Source organism: Littorina saxatilis, linkage group LG1 (assembly GCF_037325665.1).
Source record: "Littorina saxatilis isolate snail1 linkage group LG1, US_GU_Lsax_2.0, whole genome shotgun sequence".
Classification (NCBI taxonomy): Eukaryota; Metazoa; Mollusca; class Gastropoda; order Littorinimorpha; family Littorinidae; genus Littorina; species Littorina saxatilis.
The window spans coordinates 90,178,107-90,191,964 of NC_090245.1; the positions used below are offsets into that span (position 1 = coordinate 90,178,107).

A 13,858-nucleotide genomic window follows, 5' to 3' on the forward strand; every position below is an offset into this window, starting at 1 on the left:
CATGGTCAATCTGACCAGAGGGAAGTAAGTCAACTTACTGGCTTATCCACCTTTTTTCCCTACATGCAAAAGGGTGTGTCAAACAAAAATGAAAGCGGCCTCGTGTCGTGCCAGTCTACTGTTCCCTCAAAGTCAGATTGTCTCTCAAATCTCTGACTTTCTAGTGTCTCTCAAACAAAATCTGAAGTATTCTCTTAATATCACGTCTCTCAATACAGGGACGTAGGACGCGGTACGGCGGGTACGGCGATCGCCGTAGCAAATTTTAGACTTTTTTAACAACATTTTTAAAGAAATCCGATGATGATCACATCCTCATAAATCAGTCAGGGGTAATAACTAGAACAAAATCAGTCAGGGGTAATAACTAGAACACAATCAGTCAGGGGTAATAACTAGAACACAATCAGTCAGGGGTAATAACTAGAACACAATCAGTCAGGGGTAATAACTAGAACACAATCAGTCAGGGGTAATAACTAGAACACAATCAGTCAGGGGTAATAACTAGAACACAATCAGTCAGGGGTAATAACTAGAACAAAATCAGTCAGGGGTAATAACTAGAACAAAATCAGTCAGGGGTAATAACTAGAACACAATCAGTCAGGGGTAATAACTAGAACACAATCAGTCAGGGGTAATAACTAGAACACAATCAGTCAGGGGTAATAACTAGAACACAATCAGTCAGGGGTAATAACTAGAACACAATCAGTCAGGGGTAATAACTAGAACACAATCAGTCAGGGGTAATAACTAGAACAAAATCAGTCAGGGGTAATAACTAGAACACAATCAGTCAGGGGTAATAACTAGAACAAAAGCAGACGTGAGAAGAAACAGTGAGTTCACAAACACATCCACATTACGACTATCAATGGACCTGGGAAGCAAATCGGCTTTTTTTTTCCCCCTCGCCGTAGCAAATGTTGTGGGTCTGCTACGTCCCTGCAATAAGGTTGTTCAACTTTGAAAGTATGTGGCTCTCCAGCGTGTTTGGTGCTGTTCGAGTAGGGATCATGAAGCAACCAAGAATTGAGATTCAGAGCGTCCCTAACACTGTCATTCTTACTTGATACCAATTTACAGGTTAGTTCAGAGGAGAACGCTAGCTGCTTTCAGTTTTCAAAATATTTGAGACGAGAACATTCTCATTGTCGTAGCAGATTTTGAAAATGTCTAGTTTTCTTTTTGCAGTGTGATGTGACTAATTCCATTAAGTGCCTGCAGTGTTTTACATCAGAACAATTCTTTGTGAGATAATTGTTAGATTGCATTTTTTTCTGGCTGGCTTATGGGTGCATGGTTGAAAGGTTGGCTGGTTTATTTACTTTCTATTTTCTTGCTGGTGTTTTTGTTGTTAATTGTTGTTGTTGTTGTTTTTCCCCTAGAATGTAGTTCAGCAGTTTCTTTAAGACAATGTGATTTTGTATTTGGAGATACAATCGATTTTCTCCATTGAATAATACTGACATACCTTGAGGTAACATTAATCCGTTGAATACACTAGGACACGGCGATCTTCGTCTGCCATCGAGTATTATCACTCTTCGCTGTTTTAGGGTAGAGCATTGGGACGTTCAGAATGAGTTCCTGCACGGCCACTGGTACGAGGAGACCATGAAAGACCCGCACGTGTCTGAGAACATCTTCAAGATGGCGCGGCCCCTGGATCCCAAAGTCAAACTCTACCTCAACGACTTCACAGCCGTCAACTCCGGGGCTAACACTGAAGTAAGGGGGAGGGGGGAGGGAGGGAAGGAGCGGGTGGGAGGGAGGGAGGGAGGGAGGGAGGGAAGGAGGGAGGGAGGGAGGGAACATCTTCAAGATAGCGCGGCCCCTGGATCCCAAGGTCAAACTCTACCACACCGACTTCACGGCCGTCAACCCCGGGGCCAACACTGAGGTGAGGAGCTCAGGGGGGGGGGGGGTGTGTAGGGAAGGGGGGAAGGAGGGAAGGAGGGAGAGGGAGGGAGGGAGGGAGGGAGGGAGCGAGGGAGAGAACATCTTCAATATAGCGCGGCCCCTGGATCCCTAGGTCAAACTCTACCTCAACGACTTCACAGCCGTCAATTCCGGGACCAACACTGAGGGGAGGGGTGGGTGAGGGGGGAATCAATAGATATAGCGCGCCCCTTCGACACCAAGATCAAGCTCTACCTTGCAGACTTCATGGCCATCAACTTCGGGGCGAGGTCAGGAAAGGGACAGTAAGCCAATGAGTGAGTGAGTGAGTGGGTAAGTATGTAAGCGAGGGAAGACAGGGAGTCAGTGGGTAAGTGCCGGAATATCTTCAAGATATATAGCGTTGCTAGGTTGCTTGGTTGGTTACTTGGTTGGTTGATCATTGATTGATTGATTGATTGATTGATTGCTTGGCTGGTTGGTTACTGGGTTGGTTGATCATTGTTTGATTGATTGATTGAATGATTGATTGATTGATTGATTGATTGATGGTTCAAGAGTTGTGTAGGTTTGGTGCAACTGTATTTACAGGACTTCCATGACATGGGTGTACGCTTCATCAAGGCCAACACGGGCATCCAGGGACTTGGGGTTCAAGGTCACGTCAAGGAGTTCATCAAGCCTACCTCCACCATGATATGGGTACGTTGGAGAGCGAGAGAGAGAGAGACAGACAGACATAGAGAGACAGAGAGAGAGAGAGACAGTGACAGTGACAGAGACAGACAGACAACGAATGAGACAGGCAGACAACGAATGAGAGAGACAGACAGACAGACAGACAGACAGACAAAGAGACAAAGAGACAAAGAGACAAAGAGACAAAGAGAGAGAGAGAGAGAGAGAGAGAGAGAGAGAGAGAGAGAGAGAGAGAGAGAGAGAGAGAGAGAGAGAGAGAGAGAGAGAATCCAAGGTTGCTTTGGAACCCAATACGAGGTATGATCCTAACAAAAAGATCAACTTCACTCTGTCATGGTATAATTACATATCATTGCGTCAAGCAAGTTTTCATGCAGAGAGGGGAAGGGAGAGCAGATATACAGACAGATACAGAGATAACTGTAAGTTAACCGAGGGTCGAATAAATGCTTATCCCGATACAGCGCAGATGAGCGAATTAGAGAAATGATCTATTTACACATCGTTTTACTAGTTACTAAACACAGTCCGTAAATTCCATTCAAATTGCAAACTGACAATGTAATATTTCAGACCGTAGTGTCCCAAAATCAAGAAATTTGTTTGAGAGTACTAAACTTTGCACACAGAGAGAACCGTGGCTGTGCATTAAAACTAAAGTAAAAACCTTGTGAAAAACAAAAATAATGACTTTAAAATTCGATTCATTTCGTAAACCTTATTTTCCTGTTCAAGGCCGGACATAAAACTAGGCTACACATGTAGTTTCTGTTAATAGCTGGCTGTTGACAGAGGCAGTTGACTCAAGACGCTGTTGTTGACATGTTACCACTTTCTTCACTACCAGAGACGCCTGGACCGACTGGCAGAGACCGGTCTGGAAATCTTTCTCACCGAGTTTGACATAGGATGGAGAGATGACGTGGTGCGCGCTGATTGGTTCGAAGACGCTATGCGAGCCTACTTTGCACATCCGGGCCTCAGTGGCGTCATCCTGTGGGGATTTTGGAAAGATTGGCAGACGTATCAAGACAAGTATCTCGTCTACGGAAAAGACATGAAGGTACAACACTGTGCCCCCCAAAAAATGTGTATTTGACTCTCCTGTAGTTGTCTGTTTAAATCGTACTTCTTATTCAATAACATGCTAAATTTTATCAAATAATAATGGAAACTAACAATCCCAAATAAAGGCAACATGTGGTGAGAGCTTTCCGCGACAAGTCTTTTGCTACATATGATACTAAGGTTAAGAAGCACAAAATGAACGAGCAAACTCAGTTCAGTGTATCTCAATGTCTAAGATGTCGGAAGACTGGCTCAGCATGTGTCTCACTTTCTGTTGTCTATATTGAGAGCACCAACTTCCCTTTTGGTACTGGACCTGTCACTGGCACTGGAGCCTCATTTACTTACTGTTATGCTAAAATGTGTTCTCCAAAACTCTCGCTCGTTGTTGCGTGTCCTATAAGCGTCTCTCATTCTGTGTAACAGTGGAACCCCCTCTAAAGACCCCCCCTCCCCCCCCCCACCCCCCTCAATTAACGACTCCCCCTTTTTAGGACCTATTACTTTTTAAGATGTTCTGTCCATAACCTCTGTAACTTTACCTTCATTTTATGGCTGAGATTTAAGGGAAAAAAAGTCTGTTTACGGTAACATAGGCCAAAAAAATAGGGTCGGTAGGTCGGGATTTTTTTTTTTTTCCCAAAAACCATATTTTCAAGTTATTTTAAAAAACTTTTTTTTTCCCCAAATACCAAAAAAAAAGTCTAGGGTCGCGCGAAAAAATAGGGTCGGTCGGGATACCGTAAACAGACTTTTTTTGTTGGCCTAAAGAGGTCTTTAAAGGGGGCACGATAATTGATTTTCCCCCGATCAGTTCGCAGAGCAGGGACAGCGGTTCGTGTGTCTGACACAGAAGGAATGGACGACACGAAAGACCTTTAACCTGCGCGATCCAATTCCTCCTTCTGTGCGAGGTTTCCGAGGCGACTATGAAGTGATCATCAGGAAACGTGGCATACCGGTGCAGCGGGAAACTTTCACCCTTGGGAAAGAGACCACGGTTGTGGATATTCGTGTAACTGACAGTAATGGTAAGTGGGCATACTGTATCACAGATCTTTCAGTGATATGAATTTGTATCATCGGTGGTGATGAGAAAGAAGCGAAAATGGCGTAGAAGATGGAAAAACGACCTAAAGACAACAAAAATATGTTGTACAGCGGTACCAAACAAGCAAACGCAAAGACGAGATAATCAGAAAGAGCAGAAACCGCAGCATTTCACAAGTTCGATTTTTGTATAGGTGTTGCAAGTGAAAAGAGGTTAGTAACGTGTAAGACATAATGTTCACGTTTTGACCTTTCTGCGATCACTGAACCAAAAGAAAAGCAGAGCCACAGACTGGGACTCATAAAGTAGGGTTGTTTGTGGAACGTCTAGTTCAAAATACAGTTGCAGTTCGCCACAGACAGGTTGTTTTCGGTAAATCCGCATCACACGTAGGCTATGTTGTTTTGCGAAATCAGAGCCAAACTTGTAGGCTTTTGAAATATTTAACTGAGATACATGACTCGTTTTTTCTCACAGTGCCAATTGCTGTACAAGACAAACACGACTACGTCCCACAATGCATCAGTCACCGTGACCAGAAGTCGGTGGGCACGGTGAATTCGTCGCTTAGCCAGTCTGCTGAATTCACCTGCTCAGATCGCATGTCACCAACGTCCGGGTCTTTTAACGGAGCGGAAGTGTCGGTCACGTGCGAAGCAGGGGAGATAATGACAAGCTGCAGCAGTTTTCACGCGGTGAGTGCGCCTAGGGCTAGGGTTCTGTTTGCTTTGGGTTTTTTTTTTTTTTTTTTTTTTTTTTTTTTTCTTTTCTATTTTTTAATAGGAGATCAGACATTGTTAATCACACATGTGCGTGCGTTTTTTTTAATTTTTTTTTTATATCGGAAGTTTTTATTTTTTTTATTTTTTTAATATTTTTAATTCTTATTAAGTTATTATTGTTTTCCTTCAGTCTCACTCTTTCTCTCAGCTTCACACTCAATGGACAGTAAACAGATCATGGACAATTGTTTTTAATTTTTTTTTTATTTACATTTACCCTCTCTCTCTCTCCTCTCTCTCTCTCTCTTTCTCTCTCTCCTCTCTCTCTCTCTATTTCTCACACTTATCCACACAACATCTCTCTCTCTCTCTCTCTCTCTCTCTCTCACTCACTCTCTCTCTCTCTCTCTCTCTCTCTCTCTCTCTCTCTCTCTCTCTCTCTCTCTCACACTCACTCCCTAGTCTGTCTTTCTCTGCATCCACTTTCGTTCTCTTCGACTTGTCTGTTTTTTTTCTGAATTTTGTTCTTCGGAATTTTCTGTCTTCTTCTTTGTTCTTCTTTTTTGCTTCGTCTCTCTCTCTCTCTCTCTCTCTCTCTCTCTCTCTCTCTCTCTCTCTCTCTCTCTCTCTCTCTCTCTCTCTCTCTCTCTCTCTCTCTCTCTCCCCCATACTCTGTCGGTCTCTCTCTCCCCCTCTCTCCCTTTGGTTTTGTTATGAGTTTGCTGGTGGCTTGCTTGTGTGTCGTTTGTCTGTTGGATTATTTTTGTGGTACAGCTTGTACACAAACGCTGGGTACAACTGATTGCATACACTATTTTTCGTCAGATCTAGAGGGAAAGGTCACGGTTGTTCGTTGTGGTTTGGGAGTCGGTGGGTTGGTGGGTGCGGATGGGAGAGGTGGAGAGTGAAAGCTTTGTAATGCGGGCTTGGGTCACACGCTCTTTTGTGTTGACAGGGACACAGTTCTGGCACCAGAAGAGGGGAGAGAATCACGGTGGAGGACGGCGTGGTGACGTGTACAGCTATCAAGGGTACCGGCTCCCCCGAAGGTGACAGTTACTTCCCTTTACGTCTTTCCTTCCAGTTTCAGTAGATGATAATTTATTATCTTCATACTATGCCTTTAATAGCTCTCGATTCGTTGTAGCACATATGTTACAGACTATCACCCAATTTCAAAGTCCCTCTAGTTTTACTGCCTAGACCACCAAATGTAATTTGAGTGTTTATCGCTCTCAGTTCGGCAGATATTCTTCATCAGTCTTCTTTGTTCGTTGGCTATAACTCTCATGTACACTGTGTAGCATAGCAGACGACACGTTAGTGATGTGATTGGGGAATTATCTCCCTTACATGTGTACTCGCCAATGCCACCTACCGGAGTGAGACAGTACGAATAAACAGGCAGTCAAAATGAACTACGAGTTCGAGTGTATTAGTATGGTTGTGCTTCGAGCAGGTTATGTCTGTCGTACCCTTGGGAGCGAGTCTACAATCTGGCGACGAGGATCTATGAAGTAACTTAGATTTAAACAAGTTTTTCGTCATTTTCTTGGCCGGTCGATCGAGTGAAATCGTGACGTCATTGAAAACTGTGTGTATACTGTGACGTATTCAGAAAGATGGCAGCGAACATTTTCTGTGTTGACAAATTCGATCCAACTGGTGACCCATCTAGCGTGTCTTCGAGATGGACGAGATGGAAGAAAAGTTTCGAGTTGTACATTGCTGCAAGAGGAGATGTGGGGAATAACCAGAAACGTCCACTGTTGCTCCACTGTGCTGGAGTGGAAGTTCAAAACATTTTTGATACACTGGATGGGGGAGCAAGCTACGATGAGGCAATTACTGCCCTGGATACATACTTCAAGCCCCTGCAGAATGAGACTTTTGAACGCCACCAGTTCAGGCAGATGACGCAGAAGGCAGGTGAGACGACGGCGCAGTTCGTTACACGTCTGAGGCAGAAAGCTGAGAACTGCAACTTCGGTGCTGCACGCGATGCGAGCATCAGAGATCAAGTCATCGACAGATGTCCAGACAGAACACTGCAAGCGAAACTTCTGGCGAAGAGAGCTTTGACATTGGGACAGTTACTTGAAAAAGCACAAGCTCATGAGGCGGCAGTTTCACAGGTGAAGCAGATGGATGGCAGACCAAGTGAAAAAGAAACTGAACTTGTTAGTGCTGTTTCGAGACCACGACCCAGGAAACCGTTTGACCGCACTGACAGAAAGACTAAAACAGAGTCAGACAAACATGGACTGAAATGTTTTCGGTGTGGAAAAACAGGACATTTTGCAAAAGACGCGGCATGTCCCGCAAAAGGCAAAGAATGCACAAAATGCAAAAAAATGAACCATTTCGCTTCTGTGTGCAAATCAAAATCAAAGCATCTGAACAATGTGCGTGAGAGTGATGATGATGATGAGCATGCATTTGTTGTTGACAAATTCTACAATTCCACAATTGATGTTGTTGTGGGGGGTGTCAATATGTCAATGATGATAGATTCTGGGGCAAGCTGCAACATTGTTGATAGGCAAAACTGGGAACAGTTGAAGAAAAAGAAAATGAAGTTTACATGCAAGAAAGTTGACAAACCAAGAAAGCTGTATGCTTATGGGCAGGACACACCTCTGACAGTAGCAGGAACATTTCAGGCAGAAATTGTTGTTCCTGGGGTTTCAGAAATTCACACAGCTGAATTTGTTGTCATTGAAGAGAAAGGCAAAGTCCCTCTTTTGGGAAAAGAAACATCAGAAAAACTGGGTGTTTTGAGAGTGGGATTGCCAAGAGAACCTGAAACTGTCAGATCTGTGTCACTGTCAGACAAACCAGAACAGAGGTACCCAGAGTTGTACAAAGGGTTAGGTAAACTGAAGAATCAAAAGATTACACTGCATGTGAACCACAATGTAAAACCAGCTGTTCAGGCAGCTCGCCGGATTCCATTCAGCCTCCGGGAAAAGGTTGAAAAGAAAATCGCGGAGCTAGAGGAACTCGACATTATCGAGCGCGCAGAAGGTCCGACTTCGTTTGCTAGCCCGATCGTAGTGGTTCCTAAACCCAACAGTGATGACATTAGGCTATGCGTAGACATGAGACAGGCCAATGAAGCAGTTGAGCGTGAACGTTTTCCAATACCGACTATCGAAGAAACACTGATCGAAATGAACGGAAGCAAAGTTTTCACAAAGCTTGATTTGAAGTGGGGGTTTCATCAGCTCGAGTTGTCTGAAGAGTCGCGTCCCGTCACATCATTCGCAACACACATCGGATTATTTCGGTACAAGCGTTTGATGTTCGGAGTGACGTCAGCGCCAGAAATCTACCAACATACTATCCAAGACGTGATTCGCGATTGTCCGGGTGCACGGAACATGACAGATGACATCATTATACATGCAGAAACAGTCGAGGAACATGACCGGAGACTCGACAAGGTACTTCGCACACTACAAGAGAATGGCCTCACACTCAATCCAGACAAATGTGTCTATCGGATGTCCGAACTTCAGTTCATGGGGTTCCTACTCTCGGAGAAAGGGATAGGGCCAACATCCGCAAAAGTAGAAGCCGTGAAAAACGCAAAACAGCCGACTGTAGCGTCGGAAGTCAGAAGCTTCTTGGGGTTAGTGAACTTCAACGCTCGCTTCATAGAAAATTTGGCTACCAAAGCCGAACCACTGAGAAAATTGACTAGAAAGAACGCACCATTTCAGTGGAAAACAGAACAAGAAAAGGCATTTCAAACTTTGAAGGATGATTTGTCGAAAGCTGAAAACGTCGCGTACTTCGATCCGAAAGCCGAGACGCGTATTGTTGCAGACGCGAGTCCAGTCGGACTAGGCGCAGTTCTCACACAAGTTCAGAACGGTGAGAAAAGAGTGATCTACTATGCTAGCCGTAGCTTGTCGGATGTCGAACGACGTTACTCACAAACTGAGAAAGAAGCATTAGCTCTTGTATGGGCGTGCGAGCGATTTCACCAGTATGTGTACGGTATTGAGTTCACACTTGAAACCGACCACCGCCCACTGCAGTTCATCTATTCCAAACGTTCGAAACCGTCGGCGCGTATCGAGCGATGGGTGCTTCGGTTGCAGAGCTACCAATTCACGGTGGAATACAAGCCGGGCTCACAGAACATTGCCGATTCGTTGTCGCGACTCGTGAACCAAGACACTGAACGTGTTTGTGGTCGAAACGTTGCGGAAGAGTATGTGTACTTCGCTGCAAAGAAGGCCGTACCGAGGGCAATGACAGCACATGAAATTGAAGAGGCTTCAGCTGTAGATGAAGAGTTGTCTGCAGTGAGAGAGTGTATCAAATCAGGAAACTGGGAAAAATGCCCGAACGTAGCATACAAAGCGCTGAAAGATGAGTTGACCAGCCTTGGGAAACTTGTTCTACGTGGCACACGCATTGTGATTCCGAAAGCACTGAAAGAACGCGTTGTTGAAATAGCACACGAAGGACACCAAGGGGTGGTGAAAACAAAAGAAAGAATTCGAACCAAAGTGTGGTGGCCCGGTCTCGACAAAGATGTTGAAAAATGTGTACGTTCTTGTCACGAATGTCAAATTGTCGGAATGCCGTCAAAGCCGGAACCGATGGTTCGAACCACATTCCCAGATGGTCCATGGGAAGACTTGGCAGTTGACTTGCTTGGTCCGTTGCCAAGTGGAGAGTCGATTCTAGTAGTAGTAGACTACTATAGCCGGTATTTCGAGACCGCAGTCCTGAGAAATACAAAAGCAGAAAAAATTGTGGAGTGTCTGGAAACAATGTTCACAACACATGGGCTACCATTTTCCCTGAAATCGGACAATGGTCCCCAGTTCATTTCCGCCGAATTCAAAGAATTCATGACTACACACGGAATTATGCACAGGCACACAACGCCATTGTGGCCACAGGCCAATGGTGAGGTAGAACGCCAAAACCGAACATTGATGAAAGCGATCAAAATAGCACACTCCGAAGGCAAAGACTGGAAAAAAGAACTGAACACATTTCTGTTGTCATACAGAACCACACCACATCAGACTACTGGAGTTAGTCCAGCAGAACTGCTTTTCAAGCGAAAACTTCGGACAAAACTTCCAGACATTGATTCCATCGTCAAGGCCGAACTTGATGAAAACATCCGTGACCGCGACAAAATCCGGAAAGAAATAGGGAAACAGTATGCCGATGATAAGCGCCGTGCAACAGAAACAAAGATAGATGTAGGTGATGACGTGTTGCTTCAGCAGAAAAGACAGGACAAGTTGTCAACCACTTTTGATCCGGAACCATACAAGGTGGTAGACAAAACTGGTTCTCAACTTCTTGTCGAATCACCAGCCGGTGTTCAGTACAAGAGGAACGTCACACACACAAAGAAATATGTTCACAGCAAACAGACAAACGAACATACAGACAACGCGAACGTTCCGGACACGCAGACAAACACACAGACAAACACGCAGACACATGACCAAACAGTTTGTCCACAACCGCTCAGACAGTCCACCAGAATCAGAAAACCACCTGAGAAGTTGAAGGATTACATTGTGGGAAACATGTAATTTTGCATCATGCAAATGTTTGGAAATGCTCTTGTTAAGGTTGAACAAAATGTTGATATGTTTGAAGTTTGACAGTCATGTTCAGTATGGCTATTATGCAACAGTTTAAATGTTTAAACAAATGTATTTACAGTTCGTGGTCAAGTGGACAAGGTTTAAATTTTGAGTTTATTAACTGTTCAAATGTTTGAAGAAAGAAAGGGAATGTAGCATAGCAGACGACACGTTAGTGATGTGATTGGGGAATTATCTCCCTTACATGTGTACTCGCCAATGCCACCTACCGGAGTGAGACAGTACGAATAAACAGGCAGTCAAAATGAACTACGAGTTCGAGTGTATTAGTATGGTTGTGCTTCGAGCAGGTTATGTCTGTCGTACCCTTGGGAGCGAGTCTACACACTGCACATTTTTCCAGTGAAATTTTACGTTTATGTGTGACAGGTAATTTGCCTCGCCGTGAACGCAGCCACACTCCGTCTTCGGGAGTTTGTTAAATACAATAATGTGTGTTTACTAGGTGTGAGGGCATCAGCGCGGTGTTGCCGGGCCTCAGAACTGAAATGTGACTACCGTCAAGCAGGTCCGTCCAGCCCTATGGATGGCGCAATGGCGGAGTCCACTTGCCCTCCAGGTCATATGCCCTTAGGTGAGATATGACCACTACTGTGCTCCGAAGCTGAACTAAAATTGTCAAGTCAAGTCAACTCAAATTCAGTCAAGTCAAGGCGCTTGAGTATTTGATGCTCCTCTAACGCAGCAGTGTGTTCTTTTCTTTAAATTTCCAATCAGCTGCGCAAACGACGTGAATGATTCTCTCATAAAGCAAGATCAAACGTTTTGCAAGATTTACCATCGGAGTAGAAAGATTTAGAGGGTTTTCAAAAATAGATTTCTGGAAATCTCAGAACTTAGCCTCACGATAAAGTAACAATATTACCTTCTTCTGAGATTGCTGTTTCTTTCTTCTAAAAGTTAGTCAGTTTCGACTTAAACTTGTCACAAAGAACATTATAGCGCCCATAAATTTGTTGCTTGTCTTCATTTGTTTTCTTTAGTAGTGTTAAAATAATATTACTTCAGTAAAAAAAAAATCAGTTCTTTGAGATTATAAAAAAATAACACCCAATAACCAACCATCTTGGAAATGTGTTGATTTAATATTATTTGTATTTCGACTTTTCAGGCTGCTCGATTTTCAACCAATATTCGGTCCTGGAAGGCGCGTTTCCTAACCAGGATATGACATCATGCTTAGCGCAGAGTGGTCCCCCTTTGTCTGAGGATCCAGCTCTCAAGTCTGGTAATTTCAGGACAGCTTTGACTTAAATTTCTCAAACTTTTCATTTGCTTAAAATTTAATATACTTCCAGGGCTTTTCCCATCGTTGCGGGGATGTATAAATTAAGCTTCCTGCAAAGTTTTAGGTTTGAAGTCCTTACCAATTACGAGAAATAATTAATTCTTTATTGCATTGTTTAGCAACAGTTCTCCAGGACTTGGGCTATTTTTAGACCGTTGACGTCACTTCGTGACGTTTCGTAAACCAAAGATGGCGTTTGAGACTGTTCTGTTTACATTCGACACTATCAACACCACTTTGCAATACTGAAATAATTTTTTCTGTGTTCGAAAGCTACAGCCAATCGTTATTATATCCCCTTAGGTACAGTTTTATAACATTATTGGCACAAGTAATTAAACAATGGCGACTGCACGTGAGAGGGAACAATAAAGAAACCAAAATGCAATGTACTCACGTTAAAATGACGAACACGGAATGAATAACAGCGACGTTTCGACCTAAGGGTCCTCTTTATCTTGCAGTGCAGTTGTTTTGTCAGTTATTCTCCTCTTTATCTGTTCTATCGTCTTTCTTCTTCTTTTTGTGTGTGTACTTTTGTGTTTTTGTGCCTGAAGAAGACCCTTAGGTCGAAACGTCGCTGTTATTCGTTCCGTGTTCGTCATTTTAACGTGAGTACATTGCTTTTTGGTTTCTTTATTATTGGCACATATGAATTAATTAATGAACGCTACGAATATGGCAGCCTCTAAAAGCATACTATGCTGTGTTCTAGTTCTTAGTAAAGTAATCTTTTGTGGTTTAGTGATAGGTTGTGCTGTGCTGAGGTGTGTGTGTGTGTATATGTGTGTGTATGTGTGTGTATTTGTGTGTGTGTGTGTGTGTGTGCGTGTGTGTGTGTGTGTGTGTGTGTGTGTGTGTGTGTGTGTGTGTGCGTGTGTGTGTGTGTGTGTGTGTGTGTGTGATTTTGGGTCATTATCCTGGGGTGAGTGTATTATTGGTGTTCGTTCACTGCATGTACTGTCATCGTATCAAAGTGTGGGATTTTAAAGTTGTTTCCTTTTTCTGTTGCGTATTGTTTAGGAAATATTGTTTGGAATCAATATCTTAGAGTGAGCGTCGTGTTCGTTTTTGTTTGCACTAAATGACAATAATCGGATTGTCGTGTTGAATGTTGAGGGAAGTCTAAGCTGTTTCCCTCTCTCTTGCATATCGTTTCGTATTTGTTACACTTACTGTAACTATGCTGTATCCATTTTCTAGGTGCTGTGAGTTACGCCGCCTGCTGCAGCAAACCTGGTCTGCAATGTCGTCAAGTAGCATCCTCTCAACAGCCAATCAGAGGGGTTATCAATGTCACGTGCCCACTTGGTGACGTCATGACCGGATGCAACGTGATGGGTGAAGAGGGAGGATTGGCAGGCGCTCACATAGACAGTGAGTAACGATACCGTTCAAAGCGCGAAGAATCTGTGAAAACCCTCTCCGTATATGCCTTTTATTTATTTCATGGATCATAATATTCTAGTTT

General features: G+C 43.7%; 1 protein-coding gene across 8 annotated transcripts in view; it reads left to right on the top strand.

Moving 5' to 3' along the window:
- The window catches only part of LOC138983662 (uncharacterized), a 55,650-nt gene that overhangs the window by 39,271 nt on the left and 2,521 nt on the right, over positions 1-13,858 (top strand). For all 8 annotated transcript variants that reach the window (XM_070356973.1, XM_070356945.1, XM_070357001.1 and 5 more), the window contains 10 exons: positions 1-24; positions 1,566-1,737; positions 2,500-2,610; positions 3,455-3,670; positions 4,490-4,706; positions 5,204-5,421; positions 6,404-6,497; positions 11,545-11,673; positions 12,211-12,327; positions 13,591-13,764. The exon at positions 1-24 is cut by the window's left edge and continues 114 nt beyond it. In XM_070356973.1, coding sequence (XP_070213074.1) covers positions 1-24; positions 1,566-1,737; positions 2,500-2,610; positions 3,455-3,670; positions 4,490-4,706; positions 5,204-5,421; positions 6,404-6,497; positions 11,545-11,673; positions 12,211-12,327; positions 13,591-13,764 — 1,472 coding nt within the window. The remainder of the gene's footprint in view (positions 25-1,565; positions 1,738-2,499; positions 2,611-3,454; positions 3,671-4,489; positions 4,707-5,203; positions 5,422-6,403; positions 6,498-11,544; positions 11,674-12,210; positions 12,328-13,590; positions 13,765-13,858) is intronic.